Genomic DNA, 23133 nt, shown 5'->3' on the forward strand with positions numbered 1-23133 from the left:
CCCGCTCGGCCGCAGGGCCAGGTGCTCCGAGATCCCGTGCCTCAGTTTCCCCATCGCTGCTGCCGCTGCCGTGCGAAACCACGTCCCGTCCCTCGCCGGGGCGCGGGGCAGTCCCCGAACTGGGGGCGGCGAGGAGCGGAGGGGAAAGCTCCCGGGGCCTCGGGCACGTTATCCGGCGGCGCGGCCGCGCAGCACCCGCCGCCGGTGAGTCGCGGGGCCGCTCGGGCGACGCGCGCCCGGCGAGCGGGGTTTCCGCGGCAGAGCTGACGGGCGCGTCTGGGAAGCCCCGGCACGATCGGCTTCCTAGCTATTTTCCAAGCTCGCCGGCAGCCCCGCGCAGCCGGGGGTTCTGCCCGCCGTGAGCGCAGCGCTCGAGCGTGTTCGGCGGCTGAAAGCGCGAATTGCCGTTACGCTCCGCCGGGCGCTCCCCGCCGCCACCGCCGGGCCCGCGGCGGCTCTGCCCGGCTGCGCCGCAGGGAGGGTTTTGTCCTCTGAGTCGAAGCAGGGCGGGCTGCTCCGGCCGCCGGCGGTGTTGCAGCCGGCACCGAGGCGTGCGTCCCTCCCCAACGGCACAAGCAGGGGCGTATGAAACAGCTTAGGAGCAAACCTCCTCCCGCTGCAATTTGAGGCACAGGCTTGCGTATGGTATGTAACAACTGACATTTTTTCCAGTTCACTAATTAAGATATAGAATAAAAGGCATTAAAATGTGAGGCTGGATATTTAAAGGGAAAATTCTCCTCTAGGTGCCAGGTATATTAAAAGAAGGGGGAGTAAAACCAAAGTGCAGGAGAGAGGCACAGCCACAAACTGCAAAAGGAGCATGTGGAAAAAGAAACACTTGTGTCGCGTTGTGCGCTGCCCGTGTGCGTGCACAGGTGAGGGCGAGGGGGGCACTGCACCCCCCCGGGCAGGGCGGCCCTCGCTCTTGCGTGGCTGCAGCTGCAGGGGCCCCATGGCACAGTGCAGAGCGCTGCGGTGCAGCACGGCATGGCATGGTGCGGCATGGCACAGCATGGCATGCTACGGTGCAGCACAGTGCAGCGTGGCACAGCATGGCACGGCACAGCACGGCATGGCACGGCACAGCACAACATGACACAGAACAGCATGGCATGGCGTGGGACGCTGCGACACAGCACAGCACAGCAGGGCATAGCATGGTGCGGCACAGCACAGTGTGGCACAGCACAGCACAGCATGGCATGGCATGGCAGGGCATGGCATGGTGCAGCACAGCGTGGCATGGCACGGCACGGCACGGCATGGCATGGCAGAGCATGGCATGGTACAGCACAGCGTGGCATGGCACGGCACGGCATGGCATGGCAGAACATGGCATGGTGCAGCACAGCATGGCGTGGCACGGCACGGCATGGCATGGCAGAGCATGGCATAGTGCAGCACAGCATGGCATGGCACGGCACGGCACCGTGCAGTGCAACACGGCTCAGCATGGCATGGCACGGCACCATGCAGTGCAGCAAAGCACGGCCCAGCAGAGCACGGCGTCGTGCAGGGTGGCGTGGCACAGCACGGCGTGGCACAGCACGGCGTGGCACAGCACGGCTGTCTCATGCCGGTTCCCAGCACAGCAGAGCCCCCGGCGAGCCCCACGGCCGAGCGGGGAAGGGCCCAGGGCGCCCGTCGTGCCGGGAACCCGGGCCTGGGACGAGCCGCCTGCGCTCCGGGTAAAGGCGGGAGCGAGGCGGAGCCGCGGCGCCGGCACGGCCGCGAGGCCGGAGCTCCCCGCGCTCCAGAGCCGCCGCCGGGAGCAGGAGGTTTCCCCACCACCCGCCACGGAGCCCCGGGACGCGGGAGCCCGCGCCGGGGCCGGGTGCCGCCGCGCAGGCGTGCCGTTTGCGCTTACACATGCAAAGCATTAGGGTTTGTTTAGAAGCCCTTTATTGTCGTATTTTGTTCTCTATTTCCTACAAATTAAATTTGCTGAGGGATATGTGCAGATTGTGAAATGATTTTGAGAATAGTTCCTCTGGGTTTTTTAATTTCCTCTGCATTAAATTTTTACAGTGTTTAAAGCACTCTGAAAAATTAAAAAAAAGGGGGGGGGAGAAGAAAAAAGTAGGGCAGAACGCAGAGGAGGAAAGGCAAGGAGAACCGCGGCGGCGCCGCGAGCCGCCGCCGCCGCCCGCCGTGCCCCGCTTCCACCCGGGAGGCAGCGCAGAGCCAGCCCGGCGCTGCCCGGCGAGCGCGCGACCCTCTTCCCGTCTCGGCGGGGGCCCGCGGCCGAACGGCCGCCTGGCCGCGGCGCCGCGGGGCCGCCGGGAGAGCGCCGCGGAGCTCGGCTTGGCTCTGGGGCGAGCCGCCCGCGGAGAAGGGCGGCTGCACCAAGAACTTTCTGAAATTCCTTCCCAAAGCCTTGGCTGGGTTCCCCTGCGTCTTTGCCCGCCCGTGTTAACCGTGTGTTCCCGAAGTTGCTTTGCTCCACGTGTTTCCCGCGCCAAGCTCCCCTCCCGGCCCGGTTCGCGCCGGGGCGCAGCTCCGCCGGCCCCGCTCATCCCTCTTTGCTGTAAAAAACTGTATTAAAACATCAAATCCAACCCTGTTTACTCGTTTGTGGTCTCGGCGGTCTCCCGCCGTGTTTGTTCTAGTCTGGAGCTCTCCGAGAGGCGCCCGGGGCTCCGGCACGGGGCTCCGGCATGGGGCTCCGGCGCAGAGCTGCGGCGCGGGGCTGCGGCATGGGGCTCCGGCGTGGGGCTCCGGCGCGGGCAGTGGTGGCCGGCCGGCCCTCGGCAGCGCCGGGCTCCCCTGCCCTTGGCCCGCGGAGCCGGGCCCCCGCGAGGGCCGTGGCGGCGAGGGGCCAGCAGCTTTGCAAACCTCCTTTTTTTCTGGTTTCGGCAGCGCCAAATACATTTTAATCCTCCTTTTGCTCAAATTCCCAACCGAGGAATTCTTTCCGTGAGGCAGAGCCTGCTGGAGCGGCTCCGCTCCCGGGCGGCTCCCGAGGCCGGAGCGGCGCCGGGGGCCGCTGGCGCCCGCCGGAGCGGAGGGCCCCGCGCAGCCGCCGGGCGCCCGGCACGGCCACCGCCGCGGCCCCGCTCGCCCCGGCGAGGAGCTGCCCGCCAAGCGGCGACATTTCAAACAACTCGAGCGTATTACAGCTAACTTTGCTCTTTAGTCCGGCTCCTGAAAATTTACTTTGTCAGTGGCATAAACAGGATATAAAGGGCTGAAAAATAATAATAATCAAAAAAAGGCGACGAGAATATTTTTTCTTCGCCGCAGGGAGCGACCTGTGGGGACCGCGTCCCCCGGCCTTCCCCTACGTTACCAAAAAGCTGGCTCCGCATCGCAGCCGGACCGTGCTGCCCCGCTCCCTTCCTTCGCCTTTAACACTGCAGCGGCGAAAGGACGCTCCGTCCCGGCGGCGCGGGCACGGGGCGCTCCGGCCGCCGGGCAGGCAGCAGCGCCAGCGGCTTTGCATTTCCCTCTGCTCTTTAAAATAAATAAATAAGTAAATAAAATCTCCCCTGGCCTCACTGCCTGCTAATGCAAACTTTGCTGGTAATGACCGCACTGCTGCAATTAATGCAAATAGCAATGCAATTTATGCAATTTATGCAATTAATGTAACAAGTGCGACAGCTCGGTGCCACACCACTGCCCGGCGCTGGCCGCACTGCGCGGGGCGACGGCCCGGTGCAGCCTCGGCGGGAGCCGCTGCCGCTTCGGCGGCGCCGCGGGCTCGGGCGCTGCCGGCGGGGAGGCAGCGCCGGAGCGCGCCGGGGCCGCGGGGCGCCGCCGGCGTTTCGCAAGCCCCGGGGAAACGGCCTGTGCCGAGCTGGCCGCGGCAGCAGCCGCAAGTTTCCATTCCTGCGAAAATGGAGAGGGCTGCCACCGTCCAAGCATCTGGGCTCGTTATGATGGGAGAAGAATGCCAAATATTTTTCTTCCTTATCCGCTACCAGCCGTTCAAATCCGCCCCTGATCAAACCCATATTCGTCGCTCGGGACGCGCCGGCGGCTCCGCGCGCCGCGGCGCCCGCGGCCCCGGCGAGCCCAAAGCCCGGCTCGGCTCCTGCCCCTTCTCCTCCGCTTTCAGCTTCTTCCCTTGGGCGCCCGACCGGCTCCGAAACGCCTCGGCCCGGCCCCACCGCGGCCGCGGGGGCTCGCGGCGCCGACGGCTCGCCCGAGCGGCCCGCGAGCTTTCCGAGCGCTCTCGCCGGACGCTTCCTCCTCGGAGCTTCGTGCCTCCCCGGCGGGGCTCGCGGCTGCGCCCTCGGCTCCGCGCCGGCCCCCGGCGTCCCCCATGAATCAGCGCCTAACGAATCCTCCTCCCCCACTGCAGTTGCCGGAGGAATAGTCATAAATAGCCGAATTCAGGGAAACGGCGGTATTTTTCCGCCCTCGGCGCCTGTCGGAGGCCCCGTTAGCAGCCGCCTCCGTAACACCTGTGCGCGTGCACGTCCCTAAAACCCGGAGACCCCCCCCAAAATCCTGCTGCTGCTGCGATTGCCTCCGCCAAGGCCACGGCTCGGGGGGGACGTGAAGGTGCAGGGTCTCTCCCGAAGCCGCCGCCGCCGCGCCGCCGGGGCCGTCTAAGCCCGTCCGCCCCGAGGAGCCGCGGCGGCCCGGCGAGCGCCCGCGGGCTTGTTTGTTTACGGAAAGTAGTGTGGAGCCAGATGCTGAAAACCTGCGTTTTATGGGTAATTTTTCAATTTATTGCACATTGGCATTATAAAAAACCGAAGCGATCCCAACCGTTATAATTCCTGGTTTCCTATGGCAAAGCCAAAGGGCTCTGAAATGGTTCCTTCGCTGTCTGAACCGTTAACTCTTCGGGAAGGAAATCTCGTTGCGCCCGATGGGAACAGCAGAGAGAGAAGTTCGAGGAGGGAGGTGAGAAAAAGGAAAATGGGATAAAAAAGCCAGGGGAGGAGGGTGACGGGGCAGCACGTTCCCATGTCTTGCTCCGAGCCTGCCGGCCACCCCGGGCAGGGCAGGGCAGGGCAGGGGCCGCAGCCCCCCGGTCCCCAGGAAGAGCCCGCGGGCAGCACAGCACGGCGCCGAGTCTCATAGCCCGTGGTGGCTCCGTCTGCGCGTGCCACGTGCAGGAGAGCGGCACGGTTTGCACATGCCACGTGCGGGAACATGGCACGGTCTGCTCATGCTGCATGCGGGAGCGTGGCACAGTTTGCACGCCCTGCATGCGGGAGCGCAGCATGGTTTGCACACCCTGCATGCAGGAACGTGGCACGGTTTGCACGCCCTGCATGCGGGAGCGCAGCATGGTTTGCACACCCTGCATGCAGGAACGTGGCACAGTTTGCACGCCCTGCATGCAGGAACGTGGCACAGTTTGCACGCCCTGCATGCGGGAGTGCAGCATGGTTTGCACGCCCTGCATGCAGGAGCGTGGCACAGTTTGCACGCCCTGCATGCAGGAGCGTGGCACAGTTTGCACGCCCTGCATGCGGGAGCGCAGCATGGTTTGCACACCCTGCATGCAGGAACGTGGCACAGTTTGCACGCCCTGCATGCAGGAACGTGGCACGGTTTGAGCGCACAGCGTGCAGGGGCGCAGCACGGCTCGCTCACGGCACGCGCAGGAACGTGGCACGGCTCGCTCGTGCCACGTGCGGGAGGGCGGCGCGGTTTGCAGGCGCCGCGTGGCCGCCAGGCTTCTCGCACGGCCCCGCTCCTGGCTCGGGGCCGGCGCTCGGAGTCATCGCTTCTGGGCAAGCACACGGAGTTCCTTAAGGAAGCCCCGGTGGCCAGGAGCTCCTCGAGGACGGGCCGCAGCCAAAGCGCCGGGCATGGCCCCAGCGCCGGCACGCTCGCAGCAGCCGCGGGAAGCGTCGCACGCGGAGCCCTGCCGAGGTTTCCTGGCCGCGGGGGCCCTCGAGCCGCCCGGAGAGCAGCTCCCTGCCTCGCGCATCCCCCCTCTCCGCGCCCCTGCATCCGTGCACTCCCGTCCGAGCTCTCCGTAGGGCCACGGGAAGGCGGTGGCCGGGGGCTGCGGGACGGGCCGACGCTGGCAGCCCCCGTGGCCCAGAACGTGCCCGGCGAGGGAGCTCCCGGCGCGCAGCCCCTTCCCCGCGCCGAGGTGCCGCGGCGGGTCCTCCCGCGCCGGGGAGCGCTGCCGCGGGGAGCCCGGAGCGCCGGGGCGGCTGCGCCGGGGCCGAGCCCCATCGCGGGGAGCCGGGCACGGGGGGGGGGAGGCGGCCGGGGGGGCGGGCTTTCCCACCCGGCTCCACCCCCCCCCCATCGCGGGGGGCTTCGCCGTGACCCTGGCGCTGCCAGCCATGGCACCGGGACGGCGGCGGGGCATTTCCCAGCGCAGGTCTCCCGGCTGGAGCGCTCCGGCTGGGGGGCTCCAGCCAACTTGTTTGCAAGTTGCTTCGTTGCTGCTGCCGGATTTTTTATTATTATCCTTCTTATTTTCAAAGGGGGGCGGGTGAGGAGGGGGGCTGGCATCGGCTATAAAGGCAGAGCGCGCCGCGGCAGCCGGCACTTCCCGGCCACCATGCGAGCGCGGCGGGCCTGACCCCCGCCGCCGGCCGGGCCGTGCGGATCGCCCGCGCCTGCGGAGCGCCGGGCGGGATGGTGTGAGCCGCCGGCGGAGCGCCGCTCTCCTCCCGCGCCGCCCCGGCACGCTCCGGCGGGAGGCGAGCCCGCCGGCCCCTTGGAGGATCCGATTTCTTCCCTGCCCGAGGTCTCTCCTGCCCAGATGCGGTGGATAAGCCTGGCGTTGCTGTTCTTCATCAATCCCGCGGAAATGCTCCCGCAGAGCCGGGGGAAGAAACAAGGTAGGATGCGCGCGGCGGCCGGCGCGTCCCGGGTCCCGGGCACGGCGAGCCCCGGGCACCGCGAGCCCCCAGCCACCTCAAGCCTGCAGCCACCACAGGCCTCTGGGCCACCACGAGCCCTGGCCACTGCGAGCCCTGGGCAGCAGGAGCCCCCAGCCACTGCAAGCCCCTGGCCACCACAAGCTCCCAGGCAGCACAAGCCCCTAGCCACCCTGAGCCCCCAGCCACTGCAAGCCCCTGGCCACTGCAAGCCCCCCGGCAGCCCGAGCCCCCAGGCAGCACGAGCCCTGCAAAGCACCAGCCCCCCGGCAGCCCAAGCCCCCTGGCAGCCCGAGCCCCCAGGCAGCATGAGCCCTGCAAAGCACCAGCCCCCCGGCAGCCCAAGCCCCCTGGCAGCCCGAGCCCCCAGGCAGCACGAGCCCTGCAAAGCACCAGCCCCCCAGCAGCTCGAGCCCCTGAGCGGCACAAGCTCCCCAGCAGCATGAGCCCCCTGGCAGCACAAGTCCCCTGGAGCAGGGTGAGCCCCCCGGCAGGGTGAGCCCCCCCCCCGGGCAGTGCAAGCCCCCTGGGCACCATGAGCCCCCCGAGAAGTGCGAACCTCTGGGCAGCATGAGCCCCCCCAGCACCATGAGCCCCCTGGGCACCACGAGCCCCTGGGCAGCGCAAGCCCCCGGCACCACGAGCCCCTGGGCACCATGAGCCCCCAGGCACCGCGAGCCCCTGGGCACCACGAGCCCCTGGGCACCGCGAGCCCCCGGCAGCACGAGCCCCTGGGCACCATGAGCCCCTGGGCACCGCGAGCCCCCGGCAGCACGAGCCCCTGGGCACCACGAGCCCCTGGGCACCGCGAGCCCCCGGCAGCACGAGCCCCTGGGCACCATGAGCCCCCAGCACCGTGAGCCCCTGGGCACCACGAGCCCCTGGGCACCGCGAGCCCCCAGCAGCACGAGCCCCTGGGCACCATGAGCCCCCAGCACCATGAGCCCCCTGGGCACCACGAGCCCCTGGGCACCGCGAGCCCCCGGCAGCACGAGCCCCTGGGCACCATGAGCCCCCAGCACCACGAGCCCCTGGGCACCACGAGCCCCCGGGCACCGCGAGCCCCCAGCACCACGAGCCCCCGGGCACCGCGAGCCCCCAGCACCGCGAGCCCCCGGGCACCGCGAGCCCCCGGCAGCGCGGAGCTGCGGCTGCAGCCGCTCGGAGCAGGCGGGAGGTGTGAAACGGGAGCCGCTTCGCCGCGCCGGCTGACGCAGCGCCGAGGAGCCGGGGCCGGCTGCTCCCCGCGCCGGCGGGCACCCAGCAAGGCGCTGCGAGCCGGGGCGATGCCGGGTCCCGCGTGGCCCTGCTGCCCGCGGGCGGGGGGGACGCGGCACAAGGAGCAGCCGCGGAAGCGCCTGCGGAGCGGGTAGTGCAGAACGGGCCGTTTTCCCAGTATTTCAGTTCTCCCCTTACGGCGCACGGGAAGGACAACGGCCGGGCGCTCACGGCCGGCGCCGCCGACACCCGGGCGCCGCCGGACCCCCGGCCCGTGCTCCCCGCAGCGGGACGGCTCGGCGCCTCCCCGGCCCCCGCGCGCCCTGTGCCGCGCTGCCCGGCCAAGGCGGCGGGGCCAAAGCCGCCCTGCGCTTCCCCGCTCAGCTGAGCTTGAGGGCTTGGGCTTTTTTTGCTTCCTCATCCATCCCGTTGCAAAGATTCGCTGGATGGAGCCGAGGCTTCGCGCCCGGCTGGGGCGGGCGCCGGGCGCTGCCTGCCCTGGCACCGCAGCCGGCGGCTCGGCGTGCACGGTGCATCGGAGCAGCACCGCCGTGGCAGGCCGTGGGGTTGGTGCTGACACTTGGCATCCGCCCGGCGCTTCCAGGGCATCCCCGGAGCGCGGCGCTGCCGCCGGCACCCCGGAGAGGTGCCGCACCGAAGGGCCTGAGACGTCCCGCTGAGCCCTTCCAGCGGCACTGGGGGAGCCGCGCTAAAAAAAATCATCAAAAAGAATCAGGGAAGGGAAAAACGCTCGTAAATCCCTCGGTCTCCAGGGAAGCTGCTCCAGCTGCAGCCAAGAACACAAATGTTGTCAGCGTTCGGTAAATACGTAACGGAGACCATAACAACTTAATGGATCCAAGGTGCCTCGTTAGCGGGCGCCCAGAGGCTGCAGCCACCGCCACCCCCCCGGCCGCGGCACGTCCCGGCCGGGGCCGCGCGGAGCCCGCCCGGGCAGCGGGCACCCCGCCTTCACCGCCCGCTTCCTTTGCAATGCCCCATTTCGGGGGGGTTTAAGCACGCGAGCGATTTTGCTCCTGCTGGTCACCTCCAGGCTGCTCTTTGGGAGCAGAGCCGTGGCCGGCGCCCCGGCGGGAGGCACCTTCCCCGCCGCCCTCGGCACGCTCCCTTCATCCTCCGCACGCTCCCTCCGTCCTCAGCACTCTCCTTCTGTCCTCGGTGCTCTCCCGCCGCCCTCGGCACGCTCCCTCCGTCCTCCGTGCGCTCCCTCCGTCCTCCGTGCGCTCCCTCCGTCCTCAGCACTCTCCCTCTGTCCTCGGCACGCTCCCTCCATCCTCCGCACGCTCCCTCCATCCTCCGCACGCTCCCTCCGTCCTCGGCACGCTCCCTCCATCCTCCGCACGCTCCCTCCGTCCTCAGCACTCTCCCTCTGTCCTCGGTGCTCTCCCGCCGCCCTCGGCACGCTCCCTCCGTCCTCCATGCGCTCCCTCCGTCCTCCATGCGCTCCCTCCGTCCTCCGCGCTCTCCCTCCGTCCTCCGCACGCTCCCTCCGTCCTCGGTGCTCTCCCGCCATCCTCGGCACGCTCCTTCCATCCTCCGCACACTCCCTCCGTCCTCCGCACACTCCCTCCGTCCTCAGCACTCTCCCTCCATCCTCCGCACGCTCCCTCCGTCCTCCGTGCGCTCCCTCCGTCCTCGGCACACTCCCTCCATCCTCCGCGCTCTCTCTCCATCCTCAGCACGCTCCCTCCATCCTCAGCACTCTCCCTCCATCCTCAGTGCTCTCCCTCCATCCTCGGTACACTCCCTCCGTCCTCCGCACGCTCCCTCCGTCCTCCGCGCGCTCCCTCTGCCACTTTCTGCCCGCGCCACTGCGAGGAGCTGAGACCGCTGCAGCGCGGACTCTGCAAGCTGCATGTCCGTCTGCGAGCAGCCGCTCGCTTCCACTCTGTGCTGCTTCACGTCTCGGACGTGCGGGGACCCTCCACGCGCCTGTGGCACCGGCGCGGCGCTGCCGGCTGCGGGAGGGCGGCTGCTCCGGGCCCTCGCCAGCGCCAGGGCTGTGCATCAGCCTCCGGCTGCGTTAACGGCACTGCGGCGAGGCTGCTCCTCTCAGCCTCCTTCAGCCTTTGGTATGGGCAAAAAAGCACCTTAATGCCGCCAGCGGCACGCCGGCAGCCGGGGGCCGGGCCGGGAGCACGCACCCTGCGTCCTGGCGCCGGCACCGGCCGCGCAACAAGCTGTCGGTCAAAAACATGAAGCGCCAGCCCTTGGTGCCGAAGAGCCGTGCAAACTCTTCCAAGGGGCGGCCCGCTGCCCGGGCGCCGGGGCTGGCGGCTCGCTGCGGGGCTGCGCGGCGGCGCTGGGCACGCGGGGACCCCCGCCCGGCCCCTGGGGCACCGCCGGGCGGCAAGCGGGGCTGGAGCCGGCAGGGCCGCCGCGGGGCCGCGTGCCGGGCGCCGCGCGTCTGCCTCCCGCCGAGCCGGGCCCCGCCGCCGGGCTTCCCTGCGCCCCCCCGGCCCCGGCGGCTGCAGCCTCTCCGCGTGTCTCCCGCAGCGAGCGCCGGCGTGCTTGGGAACTGCACGGGCTGCGTCCTGTGCTCGGAGGACAACGGCTGCGTCGCCTGCCACCACCGGCTCTTCCTGCTCATCCGGAGGGACGGCATCCGCCAGCACGGCGTCTGCGTCCACACCTGCCCCCCCGGCTTCTTCGGCGTGCGAGGCCTCGAGCTCAACAGATGCACGAGTAGGTGGCCGGAGACACCCCCCCGCTCCCCGCCACGGTGCCGGCATCGCCCTGCGCCGCGAGGCGGGCGCCCGCCCGGGCGGCCCCGCTCACCGGGGCGCCTCGCCCCGCTCCCCGCAGAGTGCCGCTCGCCCAGCTGCGAGAGCTGCTTCAGCAGGGACTTCTGCATGAAATGCAAAGAGAAGTTTTACTTGCACAAAGGCCAGTGCTTCCGGCAGTGCCCGCCCGGCACCGCCGCCCGGCCCGGCGCCCGCGAGTGCCAAGGTAAGCGGTGCCCCCAGCCCCGCAGGGCGCGCGCCGGGGCCGCCCCGAGCCTGTGGCTCATCTCGGAGGCATTTCGAGGCCGGCGGCTGCAATCCCTCAGCAGTTCTGCGGAAATCTGCCTTCCCAGGCACATGTGCTGAGCAGCCCCGGTGCCGGCGCCGAGCCACGCGCCGTGCCGCGCCGCGCCGCGCCGGGGGGGCAGCGAGGTGCCGAGGCCGGCAGCGCCGGGGAGGCGCGCGGGGAGGGCGCCCCGCGCCCCCGGGCAGCGCTCGGCCCCGCGCAGCCCTCCCCTCCGCGGAGCGAACCCCCCCCGGGGAGGCTCCTCCCGCCGCGCCGAGAGCTTTGGGACGCCCAAGGCGCCGGCGGCTTCCCCGCGGCGGCCCCGGGCCTCAGCCCGCCTCAGCCGGCGCCTGCGCCCCCGCGGCGCGGGCACCCGCGCCGGGCCGGCCGGGCGGCGCGGGCACGCCGGCGCGGTGCCGGGGGAAGCGGGAGGGGGCTGAGGGCATGTTTTTGGGACGTAACTGGCCGGGCTGAAGCTGTTTTAATAAATCTCCGCTTACGAGCTGGCAGAGGGACGGACCGCGTGAGACAGCTCTCCGCGCGCCCTGGAGCGAGATCCGAGGCGCCGGCGCGGGAGACGCGCGGCCGGGAGGGCGAGCGCGGGCGGCGGCGGCGGCCGGGGCGGCTTCGCCCTCGGCGCCGGGCCGGTGGGCGGCAGCCCGGGCCGCCGCCGCCCGCCAGCTCCCCGCGGCCTCTCCTCTCCCTTCCAGAGAGAGCCGAGCCCAAAAGCGACGGCAGAGAGAGGCAGGCGGAGCAGAAGGCCGCCTCGCCGGCGGGCGCCTAGCGGCGCGGGGACGCCCGAGGCCGCCGGCGCCCCCTCCGCCCCTCCGCCGAGGGTGGCACCACCCGCCCCCCCGGCCCCTTTCCTGTGGCACGATTTATGGCCTGTAAAACGTCTCCTTCTCGGAAGAGTCTGATCGGCAGCGTCCGGAGCCGGGCCTGGGCGCCGGGGCGGGCGGCCGCTCCGGCTGCTTCCCGTTTTCCCTCTCCCCGAGGCTGCCCGGCCCCGGGCGCGCGGTGCCCGGCTGCTCGCCAGGGCTCAGCCGGCTGCCGCACTCAGCACCACGGCCCGTTGCAACACTGCACTGGGCACAGCGGCTCGTTGCAACACCGCATGCCATGCTCAGCACCACGGCCCGTTGCAACGCTGCACTGGGCACAGCGGCTCGTTGCAACACCGCATGCCATGCTCAGCACCACGGCCCGTTGCAACACTGCACTGGGCACAGCGGCTCGTTGCAACACCGCGTGCCATGCTCAGCACCACGGCCCGTTGCAACGCTGCACTGGGCACAGCGGCTCGTTGCAACACCGCATGCCATGCTCAGCACCACGGCCCGTTGCAACACTGCACTGGGCACAGCGGCCCGTTGCAACGCCGCGTGCCATGCTCAGCACCACGGCCCGTTGCAACACTGCACTGGGCACCGCAGCCCACTGCAACACCGCGTGCCATGCTCAGCACCACGGCCCGTTGCAACACTGCACTGGGCACAGCGGCCCGTTGCAACACCGCATGCCATGCTCAGCACCGCGGCCCGTTGCAACGCTGCGCTGGGCACCACAGCTCATTGCAACACACTTCGCACCGCGCTCAGCACCACGGCCCATTGCAACACGGCGCACTGCACTCAGCACCGCAGCTCATTGCAACGCCACGCGCCACACTCAGCACCACAGCCCGTTGTGGCACCGTGCACCGTGCTCAGCACCGCAGCTTGTTGCAATGCCACGCGCCGCGCTCAGCACCACAGCCCATTGCGGCACCATGCTCAGCACCGCAGCTTGTTGCAATGCCACGTGCCACACTCAGCACCACAGCCCGTTGCAACGCCACGCACCGCGCTCAGCACCACAGCCTGTTGCAACACCACGCACCGTGCTCAGCACCACAGCTCGTTGCAATGCCCCATGCCGCACTCAGCACCGCGGCCCGTTGCAACACCGCACGCTGCGTCCCGCTGCCCTGCCAGGGCCGGAGCAGCTCGGGGCAGCGATCGTGGCCGCCCCGCGAGGCTGCCAGCGCCGGTGCCCTGCCGGCATCCCGCCACCGCCCTGCACCCGCGCTGCCTGCAGGACGAGACGCTCCGGCGCGTGGCCCCCCGAGACGTCCGTCTAGTGCAGCAGCGTGGTTAGAGCGCGCGCGCGGGACGGTCCTGCCCGCGCCTGGGGCTCCGCCGGGTGTCGGACCCGCCGCGGGGGCCGGGCGGGCAGGGGGCGGCAGGCGGGCAGGGGGCAGCGGCGCCGAGTGCGGCCCTTCCTGGGCGAGAGCGCTGGGTGTCAGCATCGAGCCGCCGCCGCAGGCTGCTCTCGCGTTTGTTTACTGCCGAATAAACGTATCAACCCCCCGCGCCGGCATCCCTGCTTTCCCGCGCCGGCCGTGGGAACGGCTCGCTCCGAGGGCTGCTGCGCGGAGCCGCGGGGCTTGCGGCGGTGCGGGGGAGATGTCGGCCGCCAAGGCCCAGCAGGGGCTCCGGGATCGAACGGCCTCGGCTCTGCAGCCTGGGCAGCAGCGAAGGGCTCGTTTGGCCGGTTGCTAATTGCAGCGGGACGCGAGGTCTAAGGGGGCACAGCAGGCAGGCACAGCTGCCGCTGCCGGCTCCGGCTCGGCCCCGTGGCATCCGCGCCGGCCGCCCCGGCACGCTGGCAGCCTCTTGCCAAGGGGCCGGGAAGGACGGCGGATGGTGCCGCCGTCCCGGCAGCGCGGACCGCAGAGGGAGCCGCGGGCTGAGCCGGGTTTCGGGGCACGAAGCGCGGGGCTGCGAGCGCCGCTGCAAGGCCCCGGGAGCAGCGCCGAGCCCGGCGGCGTCGCCAGCCCCGCGCGGGGTCCGCGGCACCGCCGGGGCCCCGGCCGTCCTGGGCTCGCCGCCGGCGCAGCTGCGTCCAGCCCGCGGCTTCCTCCGGCGTTATAAATAGCCGGGGCTCGGGGCGGGAATGTTCTTCCCGGGACGTCAGTGCCCCGAAGGCGGCAGGTCACAGCTGGTGCCGATCAGCCGGAGCTTTGCTGGGAATCGGCTGGGCGGCGGGAAGGGCCGGCCGGAGCGCGCGGCTCCCCGGAGGTGCGGCGTGCCGGCGGAGCGGAGCGGTGCGGAGCGGCCGGGAGGGACGGACGGGCGGGCGGGCGGGCGGGCGGACGGGGCCGTGCCTGCCTGCGTGTGCGTGTGCGTGCGAGACACATTTAAAGATCACGTGTGAAACTTGATCTCCCCGCAGTGGGCTCGGAGGAGAGCAAAAAGATAGAGAAGTATTGTTTTTAAAGAGATTTTTTTCCTTTGTTTTTCTTTTTCCTCCCCCCCCCCCCCCCAAGGGCTGCAGCCGGCGCAGCCCGGGGAGGCTGCCGGCCGCTCGGAGGGGCGGCGAGAGGCCGGCGCAGGGAATGCCAAAACCGCGGCGGTTCGCCCCGGCGGCAGGCGCCCCGTGACTCGTCGCGAGCGGAGAGCGGCTTGGCGGCGGCCGGCCGGGGGAGCGGAGCGGCGGCGGGGGCCCCGGCGTCCGGGCCCGGCGCCATGCGGGCGCTCGCCCTGGCCCTGGCGGCGCTGAGCTGGGCGGCAGCGGCGGCGCCGTGCGCGGCCGGGCCGCAGCGGCGGGCGGCCGAGGGCCGCCGGCGGGCGCAGCGCGTGCAGCGCGGCCGCTGCAGCTACACCTTCGTGCTGCCCGAGGCCGAGCCGCCGGCGTGCCCGCCGCCCGCCGCCGCCGCCGCCGCCGCGCTGCAGCGCGACGCGCCCGCCCGCCCCGCGCCCGCCGCCCGCCGCCTCCAGCACCTGGAGCGCATCCTGCACAACAGCACCCAGTGGCTGCTCAAGGTAGGGCCGCGGCGCGATGCGCACGCGCCGGGGTGCCGCGGCGCGCCCACGGGGCCGCGCTCCGCCGCGCACACCCCGCCGCCATCCGGCTCCGATCGCGCCAGGCGCCGTGCCCGGGCTCGTCGCTGCTGCCGGCGGGTGCTGCAGCTCTGTGCCGGGATGCACGCCGGCACCTCTTTGGCGGGCCAAGGGCGAGGAGCCGGGGGCAGGGGCCGCGGAGCCCGCGCCGCCGTCACAGCTTCCCCGCGTACGGGCTTTGCAGAAAGCTCTGGTGAAAGCCGGCGCGCGACGGCTGCGGCGCTTCTTGCTGGTTAACCCGGCGGCGGCCGCAAGCCGGAGGTGCCGGGCCCCCCCGGGCACCGCAACGCGCTTCCCCAGGCTTGCGTGGGGTCCTGGCGGCGCGGCCGGGGCCGCCGAGGGTCGGGATCCCGGCCGGTGGCCGTGCCGGAGGCGGCCGCCGGGGCAGAGCCTTGCGAAGGGGCCGAGGCGCCGGTGCCCCGCGGGCAGGGCGCGCCGGCCCGCGAGGCCGCCGGGCGGCGAGGGGTCCCCGTCCCGCCGGCTCCATGCCCGCTGCGGATGGGAAAGCGTTCCCGGAGGACGCGGGTTTTTCCCCGGGGAGGATGCACGCAGCGGGGCGGCCGCGGGGGCTCTGCTGCACCCGCCGCCCCCGGGGCGGGGGGGGCTGCTGGCGATGGCAGGAAACCCCAAAAGCCAGAAAATGCAGCGCTCCGGCTCCTTGGCAGTCCAGCCCGGGGACCGGCGGAGCCAGCGCTCTGCAAAGCGTTTTTTTTTTTTTTCCCCTGCTGCTGCTTTTTGGGCCCGTGCCTTTCCTAATTTAACTGGAACTGCGCAAGGAGGCTTGTTTTGGTCGGACTCCAGCCCTGGACAAACAAACCGGCCTCGAAGGAGGCCTCGGGTTCAGGGCCGGGCTGTAAACAGCAGCGAATCCCCTGCTGCCAGCGGGGCAGAAAGTTCGCGCCGTGCCGGACCGCGGCTCCGGCCGGGCGCCCGCGCGCTCTGCCCGGCTCCCCGGCCCTCTCGGGCAGGCGGCGCTCGCCGCGGCCGCCCCCGCGGAGGATGCTCGGGGCAGAGCTGCACCGCAGCGGCTCTCTTCCCCAAAACAGGTGGGTTTTTCCCCCAAAAAAGCCCATTGCCGAGCTCACAGGGAGCAGCTCGGCTCGGCCCGGCCCTCCCTGTGCCACCCTGACCTTTTCCACGGCTGCGCGCTGCCCTTCGGCTCACGGATACGTTTGGGTTTTATTTTTAAAAAAGCCGCTCGGGAGGGAGGAAAGGCCTCGCCGAGCCCGCGGAGCAGCGGGGTTGGCGGCGCGGCCGAAGGGAGCCTCCGCAGCAAGCGCGCGGCTCCGGGAGAGGCTTCCCGGCCCCGGCCCCCCTCCGCCTCCTCTCGCCGGGCCCGGGGGAGGGGGGGGTGTCTGCCCCCCGGCCCCGTCCCAGGCTCCCGCCGGGAGCGGGCTGCGGCGGGGGGGGGAGAGCGCCAGGGCTTTGCCGCCCGCCGGCGCGGTTGCACCACGCGCAAGCAAGTGCAGAGAGGAGCTCGGTGCACCCGGAGCTGCCGGCCCCGCTCCCGGCCCCGGCCCTGGGGCGCTGCTGCCGCGGGCAGGCGCCCGCCCGCCCCTCGCCCCGCTCCCCGGCGGGATGCGGGATGCGCAGCGGGCCGGACCCGCCGGGGGTGGAAATCCCGGGACGCGCTCTGGGACGGGAAGGGAGCCGCGCGGAGGAGCGGTGCCGGGGCGGGGGGGAGCGGGGGCCCCCCGCGGGGCCGCCCCGGCCGGCTCCCGCTCCCAGCCCGTCACCCTGGCGCGGGCCCTCGCGGCGAGGCGCGCCCGGAATAGAAAACCTTTGGGAAACGCGCGGCCCCGGGCGCTGGGAAAGCGGAAGCAACATCTGATCTTTATTTGCAGCCCGCTTCTTCCCAGCTTCCCGCTGCGGGGCAGCGGCTGGCCCCGGCCCCGGGCTGCGGCGTCCCTCGCGGCTCCGGCAGCCCGGCACCCCGCGTGGCTGCGGGCACCGCTGTCCCACGGTGGCGGGGGGGGGGGGACCGTCCCCGAGCGTCCCCGAGCCGCAGCGAGCGGGCAAAGCTCAGCGCCGGCACGGAGCAAGAGCCCTTCTCGGGGCGCGGATGCCCCACGGGTGCCGGCGCTTGGTGCACTCGGCCGCCGGCCGGTGGGCGCCGAGGGGAGGACGGAGGCGCCGGGCTGGCGGTGAGCCCGCGAGGTGCCCACGTGTCCCCCCCACCCCCGGTGTCCCGTCCTCCCCCCGCTGCAGCTGGAGAGCCACATCGAGGCGAGCATGAAGCCGGAGGCGGCGCAGCTGCAGCGGGCGGCGGTGCAGAACCAGACCGCGGCGGTGCTGGAGATGGGCAGCACCCTGCTGAACCGCACGGCCGAGCAGACCCGCAAGCTCACCGACGTGGAGGCGCAGGTGGGCGCGCGCCCCGGCGCCGCTCCGCGAGGCGGGCGGCGATGGCCCGGGGGCGGCGCGGGGCCCGGCTCCCGCGCCGACGCTGCCCCCCGCTCCCGGGCAGGTGCTGAACCAGACGTCGCGCATCGAGATGCAGCTGCTGGAGAACTCCCTGTCCACCAGCAAGCTGGAGAAGCAGCTGCTGCTGCAGACGAACGAGATCCACAAGCTGCAGAACAGCAACAAGTAGGGCCCGGGCTTGGGGGGGCTGGGGGGGGGCCGGGGCCCCCGCCCGGGAGCCCTGCGGGAGCGGACGGGGACGGCGGGAAGGGGGGCGCGCTGCTCCCGCTCCCTGCCCGGACGCGCCTCCCCCTCCGCAGCGTCCTCGAGATGCGGGTGCTGGAGATGGAGAGCAAGCACCAGGCGGAGCTGGCGGGCATCCGCGCGGAGAAGGAGAGGCTGCAGCGCCTGCTGAGCCGGCAGAGCGGCACCATCGAGGACCTGGAGAAGTGGCTGCAGGCGGCCAGCGCCAACGCCAGCCTGCTCCAGCGGCAGCAGCTGCAGCTCCGGGAGTCGGTGCAGAGCCTGGCGCAGCTCGTGGCGCGGGGCGCAGGTGAGCCGGCGCCGGCGAGCCACGTGCCGAGTGCGCCGAGCCGCCGGGGAAGGGGCTCCCACGCCGGCCCCCGGTGCCAGGCAGCCCCTTCCCCAGCCGCGGTAACTCCTCGGGGCTCAGCCTGGTGTCCCGTGGCGGCACGCTCGCCCGGACGCACGGAGACATCGCGAAGGAAAGAAAAATACTCCGGGGTGCAAAAACACCTAGACCGACAGGGAGAGAGAGGCAGGAGCCGGCAGGGCTCGCCGGCGGGGTCGTGCAGCGCCGGGGTCGTGCAGCGCCGGGGTTTGCCGCCGGCCGTACCCGCCGGGCTCACGCGCCTTTCCCCTGCCGCCAGCCCCGCTGCCGAGGGAGGAGCAGCTCTTCCAGGACTGCGCCGAGCTCCGGCGGGCCGGCGTCCGCGCCAGCGGGGTCTACACCCTCCACATCGCCAACCTGAGCGAGCCCAAAAAGGTGAGCGCCGCGCCGGGACGGTGCCCACCGTCGTCCCCCTCCCCACGCTGCCCCCCCCCACCCCGGCACTGCCGGAGCGGGTCTCCCCCGGGATGGGCACGTCCCGGCAGCGTGTCGCCCCCCGACCGGGGGGTGCGGAGGAGCAAAGGCAGCAGCCGGGGGGTGAAGCCGGGATCGCGGGGAGCCCGTGTGATCCGGGCGCTCCGGAGCGGCGCCCGGCTCCAGGCCCGGCTCCGCGCTCCCTCCCGCAGGCGTACTGCGACATGGAGACGGACCGAGGCGGCTGGACGGTGATGCAGCTCCGCGCCAACGGCAGCGTCAGCTTCCAGAGGACCTGGAAGGAGTACAAGCAGGTCTGCGCCCGCCGCGGCCCCGCGCGGAGGCCGCCGGCCGCGGGCGCCCGCCGACACCGCTCACGCCGGCGCCGCTCCGCAGGGCTTCGGCGACCCGGCGGGCGAGCACTGGCTGGGGAACGAAGCCGTGCACCTGCTGACGAGCCAGGCGCCCTACGCGCTGCGCGTGGAGCTGCTCGACTGGGAGGGCGCGCAGGCGCACGCCCGCTACGAGAGCTTCCAGCTGGGCAGCGAGCGGCAGCTCTACAGGTGGGAGCGGGGGGCGTCCCCGTCCCCGTGCCCGCCGCGAGCCCCTGGCACGGCTGCGGGGGTGCACGCCGCAGCACGTTCGCTCCCCGGGCGTTCGGGGCCGTCGCTTCGCCGCCTTCCCCCTTTTTCCCCTTGAAATCCAAGAGTGGATTTTAATGCATGAAATTGCATGAGGCCGAGGGCTGCGCGGTGAGGAGCGGTGCCGGCCCCGGCCCTCGCACGGCGGCTCGGCCGGGCGCTGCTGCCAGAGCCTCGTGCCGCGGGACGGGACGGGACGGGGCGGGACGGGACGTGCGCGCTGCGCGACCCGGCTTGCAGTGCGCCGAGGGCTGCGGGCGCGCGGCGCGTCCCGGGAACGCCGGGCTCGCCGGGGCCGGCGGCGTTCCTGCGGGCCCCCGCGGGATTTCCTCGCGGCACGGAGCGGGCCCGGGGGTCGTCCTCCCCGAAGGGCGGCGCGCGGGGGGGGGCGGCTCTCGGCCGCGGGCCGCCCCACGCCGCCGCTCTGCCCCCCGGCCCCAGGCTGGCGCTGCAGGGCTACAGCGGCACGGCGGGGCCGCGCAGCGCCATGGTGCTGCAGGGCGCCAGCTTCAGCACCCGCGACGCCGACCACGACAACTGCCTCTGCAAGTGCGCCCAGATGCTCTCGGGAGGTGAGCGGGGCGCCGGGGAAGGGGGGGCTCGGGGGGACGCGCTCCCCCCCCACACACCCCGGCCCCAAACCTCCCCTCTGCTCCCCCCGCGCAGGCTGGTGGTTCGACGCCTGCGGCCTCTCCAACCTCAACGGCGTCTACTACCCGGCCCGGCACAACATCCGCAAGCTCAACGGCATCCGCTGGCACTACTTCCAGGGGCCCAGCTACTCGCTCAAGGGCACCCGCATGCTCATCCGGCCGGCGGGCTTCTAGCGCGCCCGGCGGCACGGGGCGCCGCGGCGGCACGGGGCCGGCCCGCGCGCACCCCCCGCCGCGGCGCCCGGCCCCAGCGCCGGAGCCGGCAGCGCTCGGCCCCGCGTCCCCCCGGGAAGGGCCGGCTCGAAAAGCAGCTGCAAGGAGGCTTTTCGCCCCGCTGTTATTTTTTCCTTCAGTTTATCTCATCCTCCAGGAAGCCGTAGGTCGGAGCCGCGGCTCCGAGCCCGTATCCAGGGCCTCTGCCAGCTCTTTCCGACCCAGTTTCGGCACCCAGAAGCTCCCGGCTCAGGTTCGCTCGTCGTCCTGCTGAGCTTCTGCTCGGCCTCCCGCCCCCTCCGGACCGGTCCTGGCCGCAGGGACGGGCTGGCCGGAGCCCGCTGCGACCTCCCGCGCGCTCCGCTGGCTCCGAGGGATGGAGGGACCCGGCTTTGCCTCCTCCCCTGGATTTGGGGAGGCACAACGTGCCAGCCATTGCAGGACTGGCTCGGCCAGGGTGCCACCGCTGCAGACCGCCCCGGGGCCCCGTGCCAGCGCAGGGCACCTCGCCCCGGCTGCCCGCCCGCGCCGGCCTGCCCGGCACCGCAGGGCTCCAGCGACGGGGGCTGTCTGGGAGCGGCCGCGGCGCCCGTCCCGCCTGCCCGCGCCGCCGGGCTCCGAGGGAGTCAGCGGGGCCGAAGCGGCCCCCGGGGCTCCGGTGGATCCGAGCGCTCCAGAGGAGGCTCGTGCTGCACAGTCTGGGATACCCCCGCCCGACCCCGCAGCCTGTCCCCATCCCACCGCCTTCCTGCGGGCTGGGGGTCGCTGCCCCCAACAAACCTCTGGCCACATCTGCAGCGACAGCTGCAGCGCACGGACCCGGCACAGACCCAGCGCAGAGCCGTGCAGACCTGGTGCAGATCCGGTGCAGACCCAGCGCAGACCTGGTGCAGATCCGGCGCAGAGCCCGTGCAGACCTGGTGCAGATCCGGTGCAGACCCAGCGCAGACCTGGTGCAGATCCGGCGCAGAGCCCGTGCAGACCTGGTGCAGATCCGGTGCAGATCCGGTGCAGACCCAGCGCAGACCTGGCGCAGAACTGATGCAGACCCAGCACAGACCTGGCGCAGACCCGGTGCAGACCCAGCGCAGACCTGGTGCAGATCTGGTGCAGGCCCGGCTCAGACCGGGCGCAGACGGCCCCGGGCAGAGGCGCAGGCGCCCTGGGCTCTGCGCAGAGCCCTCTCGCCGGCCCCATCGCTGCGGAGAAGCACCCGGCACGAGGCAAAGCCGGACCCCGACACGCGGCCGGGCGCCGACAGCCGCTTTCTGCAGGGCAGCTCAGCCCCCTCCGCAGCCGAAAGGAGCCCTTGGCTCCCCTGCTGCCACCCCGTCCCGTCCCACCCCACCTCCGGAGCAGGGCTGCATCACTGTCCTGTCACCGTGTCCCTCTCAGGCCTGTTGCCACTAGAGGTCACCAGCAGCCCACGAGGGACATGGGTGCATGGGTGACACTGGCCACCCCAGTATGTCCCCGTGTCACCCCCCCGCCAGATCCCAGCGGGGGGCACAGCAGTGCCCAGGAGCTGCGCCCGGCCCTGGCACGGGGGTGCTGCGGCGGCCGCCTGCCCCGTTTCGCCTTGCGCATCGTCATCCCCTGAGCAGCACCCAGAGCCCCTCGCTTCCAGGAAAGGTGCTCAGGGACCCCCGGACTGTCCCCCCACCCCAGACAGGGCCCAGCATCATCCTGCACACCCCCGCTGCACCTAGGGGTTGGGTGCACGAGTGCACATGCACGTGCATGCACCCACGGACACGTATGCACCACGGACACGCATGCACCACGGACACGCATGCACCCACGGGCACGTGTGCTGGCACCGTGGGCTGGGGGGCCGGGCAGGGAGCCGCAGGGAGGGGCCGTGCCGCTGCACGCAGCTGGGCAGGGCAGCAGCACCCGGGGCCGCGCCGGCACGCGCCTCCGGCTCCTGGCACCGGCTGTGCACGCAGCATTAAAGCAAAACTTTTCATTTCTTTCCCTCAAAGCCGTCTCGAGGCATTAGCTAATTAACGCTGATTAAAACACATGACACAGTTGGCACCTCCAGAAAGATGCTCATCAGTGGATCTGTGCCTAGTAATTAAAAAACCAGAGACTATGTTAAGGGTGGGACTGTCCCGGCGCCTCTCCTGGCAGGGGGTCTCGGAAAGCCGGCACCGCGGGCAGGAAGCGCCGAGGGGGCCGGGCACGGCCGTGCCACCAGGCGCCGCGGAGCAAAGCTCGGCGGGCTGCGACGGCAGCGAGCACCCCCGTGCCGGGCGACGGGCCGGGCGAGGGGAGGGGGCGCGGAGGCGCCCCGCAGCCACCCCCCCTCGCCGTAAATAGCAGGCAGGCTCAGCTGTGGCTCCACAGGGAAACTGGAGCCGGCGGGGGGACAGCTGCCGGGGAAAGCGATAGGGAGGGCAGGAGGCGAGGAGCAGGGCCTGGGGCCGTCCGTCTGTCCCGGAGAGGGACACGGGGCGGGGGGGGAGGGGGGATGCTCCACGGGGCCTCGCTGGGGCCGTGCCAGGCTCTGCCAGCACAGGCAAGGCCGGCGGTCAATGCAGGCAGGCACACGCGCATGCAGGGCTGGGCAAGCAGCTCCCGCCGCGTGCGTGAGCCTCCCTGGGCGTACGATGCCCTCCGCGGGTGCCTCTGTGTGCACGTGGGCACACGCCCACGCATGCACACATGGACACGTGCCATGCGTACGCACACGTGTGCACACACAGACACACGTGCACAAAGGGACACATGCACATGCACACACGCATGCACGCACACATGCAGACCCACATATGCACACAAGCATGCACGCACATGCAGACACACGTGCAGGCACACACACTTGCATGCACACGTGTGCATATGCACACGGGGCTGCGGCGATCAGGCCTGGCTCCCGTCGCGCTGCTTCGGCTCCGGGGCGAGAGCATCCCGCCCCACGCGGGGCCGAGGGCCCCACGCCAGCCCCGGGGCGCCCGGGGGAGCAGGACGGAGGCAGCACCCCCCCCCCCCCCCCGCGCCAGCCGACAGGGCTGCAAGACGCGGCCCCAAACCTGCTCAGTCCTCACGTGGCGCTAGTCGGCAGGCGAAGGGCCGGGGACCTGCCGGCGGCGAGGGCCGCGCCGGGGCTGCTCGAGGGCTCGGCCGGCGGCCGCCCGGAACCCCCCTCTTCTTGGCGACAGCAAGTAAATTTAGATCAAGCCCCGCAGAGGAATTCAGCAGCGCAGCCGGCCCAGGCGGCCAGCCGGGCCGGGG

At 71.9% G+C, this 23133-nt stretch overlaps 2 protein-coding genes across 4 annotated transcripts; both read left to right on the forward strand.

Annotated features, from left to right (window-relative positions):
* The first annotated feature begins 6691 nt into the window (after positions 1-6691).
* RSPO4 (R-spondin 4) lies at positions 6692-11841 on the forward strand. The gene is made up of 4 exons (XM_062589561.1): positions 6692-6770; positions 10545-10733; positions 10854-10997; positions 11768-11841. The coding sequence occupies exons 1-4, from the start codon at positions 6692-6694 to the stop codon at positions 11839-11841; spliced, it is 486 nt and encodes a 161-aa protein (XP_062445545.1).
* Positions 11842-14028: 2187 nt separating this feature from the next.
* Positions 14029-21943, forward strand: ANGPT4 (angiopoietin 4). Of its 3 annotated transcripts, none has more exons than XM_062588948.1 (10): positions 14029-14116; positions 14365-14860; positions 17147-17302; positions 17406-17527; positions 17662-17894; positions 18232-18347; positions 18599-18700; positions 18783-18949; positions 19469-19599; positions 19694-19901. In XM_062588948.1, exons 2-10 carry the CDS (start codon positions 14564-14566, stop codon positions 19852-19854), a joined length of 1485 nt encoding a protein of 494 aa, XP_062444932.1. In that variant the 5' UTR covers positions 14029-14116; positions 14365-14563; the 3' UTR covers positions 19855-19901. The 3 variants fall into 3 exon arrangements, 2 of the variants coding, with proteins under 2 accessions (XP_062444932.1, XP_062444933.1); XM_062588949.1 differs by having other exon boundaries at positions 14089-14142; XR_009960041.1 differs by lacking the exons at positions 14029-14116; positions 14365-14860 and adding exons at positions 15519-15984; positions 20692-21943 and having other exon boundaries at positions 19694-20146.
* Positions 21944-23133: the final 1190 nt, after the last annotated feature.

This window comes from Rhea pennata, chromosome 16 (genome assembly GCF_028389875.1).
Source record: "Rhea pennata isolate bPtePen1 chromosome 16, bPtePen1.pri, whole genome shotgun sequence".
Classification (NCBI taxonomy): Eukaryota; Metazoa; Chordata; class Aves; order Rheiformes; family Rheidae; genus Rhea; species Rhea pennata.

Excerpts from the sequence above, each read along its gene's own strand:
- RSPO4 (XM_062589561.1), top strand. The coding sequence starts at position 6,692 with ATGCGGTGGATAAGCCTGGCGTTGCTGTTCTTCATCAATCCCGCGGAA. Across the intron at positions 6,771-10,544 it reads GAGCCGGGGGAAGAAACAAG|CGAGCGCCGGCGTGCTTGGG; the intron begins GTAGGATGCGCG and ends TGTCTCCCGCAG. Across the intron at positions 10,998-11,767 it reads CGGCGCCCGCGAGTGCCAAG|AGAGAGCCGAGCCCAAAAGC; the intron begins GTAAGCGGTGCC and ends TCTCCCTTCCAG.
- ANGPT4 (XM_062588948.1), top strand. The coding sequence starts at position 14,564 with ATGCGGGCGCTCGCCCTGGCCCTGGCGGCGCTGAGCTGGGCGGCAGCG. Across the intron at positions 17,528-17,661 it reads AAGCTGCAGAACAGCAACAA|CGTCCTCGAGATGCGGGTGC; the intron begins GTAGGGCCCGGG and ends CCCCCTCCGCAG. Across the intron at positions 19,600-19,693 it reads CGCCCAGATGCTCTCGGGAG|GCTGGTGGTTCGACGCCTGC; the intron begins GTGAGCGGGGCG and ends CCCCCCGCGCAG.